At 34.1% G+C, this 3,558-nt stretch overlaps 1 protein-coding gene across 1 annotated transcript in view; it reads right to left on the bottom strand.

The window, feature by feature from the left end:
• The window catches only part of LOC103775497 (echinoderm microtubule-associated protein-like 5), a 19,082-nt gene extending 16,075 nt beyond the window's left edge, over positions 1 to 3,007 (bottom strand). The window contains exons 1-3 of the mRNA XM_008942959.1: positions 2,879 to 3,007; positions 1,903 to 2,032; positions 1,142 to 1,240 (exon numbers count right to left, since the gene is read on the bottom strand). Coding sequence (XP_008941207.1) covers positions 1,142 to 1,240; positions 1,903 to 2,032; positions 2,879 to 3,007 — 358 coding nt within the window. The remainder of the gene's footprint in view (positions 1 to 1,141; positions 1,241 to 1,902; positions 2,033 to 2,878) is intronic.
• Positions 3,008 to 3,558: the final 551 nt, after the last annotated feature.

A 3,558-nucleotide genomic window follows, 5' to 3' on the forward strand; every position in this document is an offset into this window, starting at 1 on the left:
GGGCCAGATTGAGAAACAGGATGAAAAAGCAAATTCCTAAAGATAACAAAAGGTCTGTAATTCCTGCAAATGTTCTTTGCGATCAAACCATAGGCAAAAATCTGATGATATTTTTTTTTGGTTTCTTTAAAAAGATGTGAGGGAAGAAACTCATGAAGAAATGAAGCTGGTTTAGCTTAACAGTTACTACAATTAATGAGTCAATTTTAATGAGACATGCACCTAAAAATCCAAAAGACAGAGGGAAGCAGGTAATAGATTTTGACAAACTGACCATATTTAGATGAAACATCTAAAAGAAACCTACAGGGAAAAAAAAAAAAAATAAAAAAATAACAAACCCCAACTATTCCAGCTAACATAAACTAAAGGGGTTTATATATTCTATACACTAAGGGACAGAAACAATGTGGTTTTGAATATGCTGAGAAACAACTGAAGGTATGAAAACTACAACTGAGTTGTAGGACTAGAAAAATTACACTATTCTGCAAAAATTAGAACCAACAGTATTAGTTCAGCTATGCAGATGCACAGTGGGATTTTCTTGTTGCTTGGTTGTTTGGTTTGGGGTTTTATGTTTTGTTTTGATATCTGGTTAGTTCATAGATCAATTTTAATGTTACTGTGAAACACACATATTTCCCCCCTAAATCTGAATCAGAAACACCATTAGGGTTTTGGTTCTGCCTAGAATATTACAAGTAAGTATTATCAAAACACCAAGTAGGTATTATTACAAATCTGCCTGATGTGATAAAACCTACATAAGGTGATATCTATTCTAAGAATTCATGATTTAGTCCATATAGAAATGAAGGTTAGTTTAATTAAGCTTTTTTGGAAGGGCTATTACTAAACTGATAGTTAAATAAAATCAGACTAATTTCATGGGGCTTAAGATTTCTAAAAAAATATTTTTGATAGCACTCCAAACAAAAAATAAACTTAATCTTCTTTATGTCTCTATGCTTTTTGTTCAACTTTAAATTACACTTAAAGAAACATATAAAGAGGAGAGGTAACTGAGTAACACTCATACAAACGGAGATAGCATAACCAGCTATTCTGTGATTTATCATGAACTCACAAGGCCCTAATTGCATGCTCTTAACTTCTTTTTACAAAAATACAAACATACCTACTTGGCCAGTTGCCACTATGTTGGTAAACTTGGGGTGCTGATTTACAGTGAGGCACAAAATATCATCATTGTGTTCTTGGTAAAAAGACTGAGAGCCTAGAAAAAAAAAAATATATAATTTAATTTAATTAAACACTTATACACACACAGACATGGTCAACATTTGAAAATTTTATAATATTTGCTAGAAAACAGCATTTTGATGATGTTGCAGTTGGGAGCTTAAAAACAGGAAACAAACTCCTACTTCTTTATCTCAATAACTCCAAGCTATTCTCTCAAGTTTTCTACATCAAGTTGCTTCCATATCACAGAAACAAATGGAACTGTGTTACTCTTTAGAAGGTCTAAGTTATCTGAACTAAACTGATTATTGGGAATGAAGGTATGTGATACAGAGGACTGAAAAGTAAACCAAAAAAAAAATTAATTAACTTAGTCTTAGAAAAAAACATTAAATTATGACAACTCCCACTGTTCAGCCGGTTTAGGTTCTGTGACCATTTTAACAAGCCAATTTCAGAAAGCTAATACCAAAATAAAACTTTACTTCCTTCAAAACTCAGTCACTAGAAACATTTTAACATCTTTAGTTTGCTTATGCAGCTATAATGGATCATCTCCCTAGACTGTATTTCCAGCAATAAATAATAAATTCCCCACATACTTCTGTAACATTTAAAGCATACCAGTTACTTCATAAACTCTGACTCCATGTGCATGAAGAAACATTTTTCCTCAAGTGGGTTTTCTCCTACCTGTTGCCACATTATATAAGATCCCAATAGATGCAGTATGATATATTACATCAGCACCATCATTCAAATAGTGCACATTGTTCCTGCAGTCCTTGCCTCTGTACCCAAATATCAGCTCCAAAATTAGATCCTAAAAAAGATATTTACATATATTAGACACTCAAAACCTTAAAGCAATTATGAACATTACAATCTTTTCCAGGACTTTATTTTTTAAATATGTCCTTCTGCAGTAAAGCAAGAGGAGTTCATGGTGTCTCAGACCAACCAAAACGGACCCTCACCTTCTCTGACAGCTCACACTGCCACTCATTCTTGTCACACACAGTCAGGTCATCTGTTTGGTGGATGCTGTAGAATATCTGTGTGTGTATGTACACACACGTGTATGTACACAGAAAGTGATGCTCATACACAAAAATAAATAAATTATAGTGAACCAAGAAGAACACAGATCTCCTGATGAGGAAGATACTAAGTAACAATGAATGATAAACACTGGTCCACAATTTAATTCCATCTGGCAATTAGAAAGCTGAATTATAGCCTAAAAATTCCTGAACACTGATGTCAAAAGGCCATTTACTATCCCTCACCAAACATTTTGTTTCATGCTGGAGAAAATATTTCAGTTAGTATGAAAAACTGCATTTTGCAAGGTTAGATGAAATCTCCACTTTAGTTATCTAAACAGGAGATACTGCTTTCTACACACTGCATTTAAAAGAGTTTATTTTCACTAGGAATTAAGTTGTGTTCCATATAATTTGTAAAAAAAAGTAATATCAGGCTTTTTTGGATTTACAAAAAATATCCTCCCCTCCCCCTTTTTCTGCTGTCTGCTTACTCAATATTCAGTATTTCCATTTTGGATTCATTTAAAATGAAACTATTATTTAGTGTGTCCACATGTGTGTCAATTTCTGGGAAAAAAAAAATTCTAAAAGGAGTGTAAGAGAATCAGTATTTTTCTTACCTCTATAGGTCTCTTTTTTTTCCCCACATTATTTGTCTGAAGCTTCTCTGGCTGTGGCAATGCCCTACTAACTGGTGGTCTGAAATAAAGAACTGTGAATAAGAGAAGGCTGTCTGTCACCCATTCCATACTAACACAGAACCTTCCATCCTGCTGCTGCACATGGAAACCTTACAGCCCTACCTTGTCTAATTGATATTTTCACTCAACTTTAAAAGAAATACCTCTGTCAAAGGAAGAAAAAAAAAAAAATCTTTGTTTAACATGCTGGGTTTTCCAACAATTCTTCAACAATCTATGAGGTTAATGCAAAAGCTTGTTTTCCCATGAATGATCACTGGTACAATAATCTCAGCTTTTTCATGCTATATTCTTAAGATACTTCCATCTTCTCCACAGCAATTTTTATTGGATCAGCTTTAAAGGCTTACCTGATTAATCTAAATACTTGAGATAATCAGTCCCGCTCCCACACGCCTTCAGTAGGAGGCCTAAATGTTCCTCTTTTTGTAATAGTTTGTAAAGCACTCCAGGTCCACCTGCCCATTCACTCTTGCATTAACAGAACCAAGTTACTGATCAGTGTGTGGTTGGAAGCAAACCATCACCATGCAAACGCATGACTGTCAGCCGTAACTCATGTTCCACTGTTCTGAATAGTGCAGATTTAATTAAGAAAC

The sequence above is a fragment of the Merops nubicus genome, unplaced genomic scaffold, assembly GCF_000691845.1.
Source record: "Merops nubicus isolate BGI_N331 unplaced genomic scaffold, ASM69184v1 scaffold32060, whole genome shotgun sequence".
In the NCBI taxonomy this organism is placed as follows: Eukaryota; Metazoa; Chordata; class Aves; order Coraciiformes; family Meropidae; genus Merops; species Merops nubicus.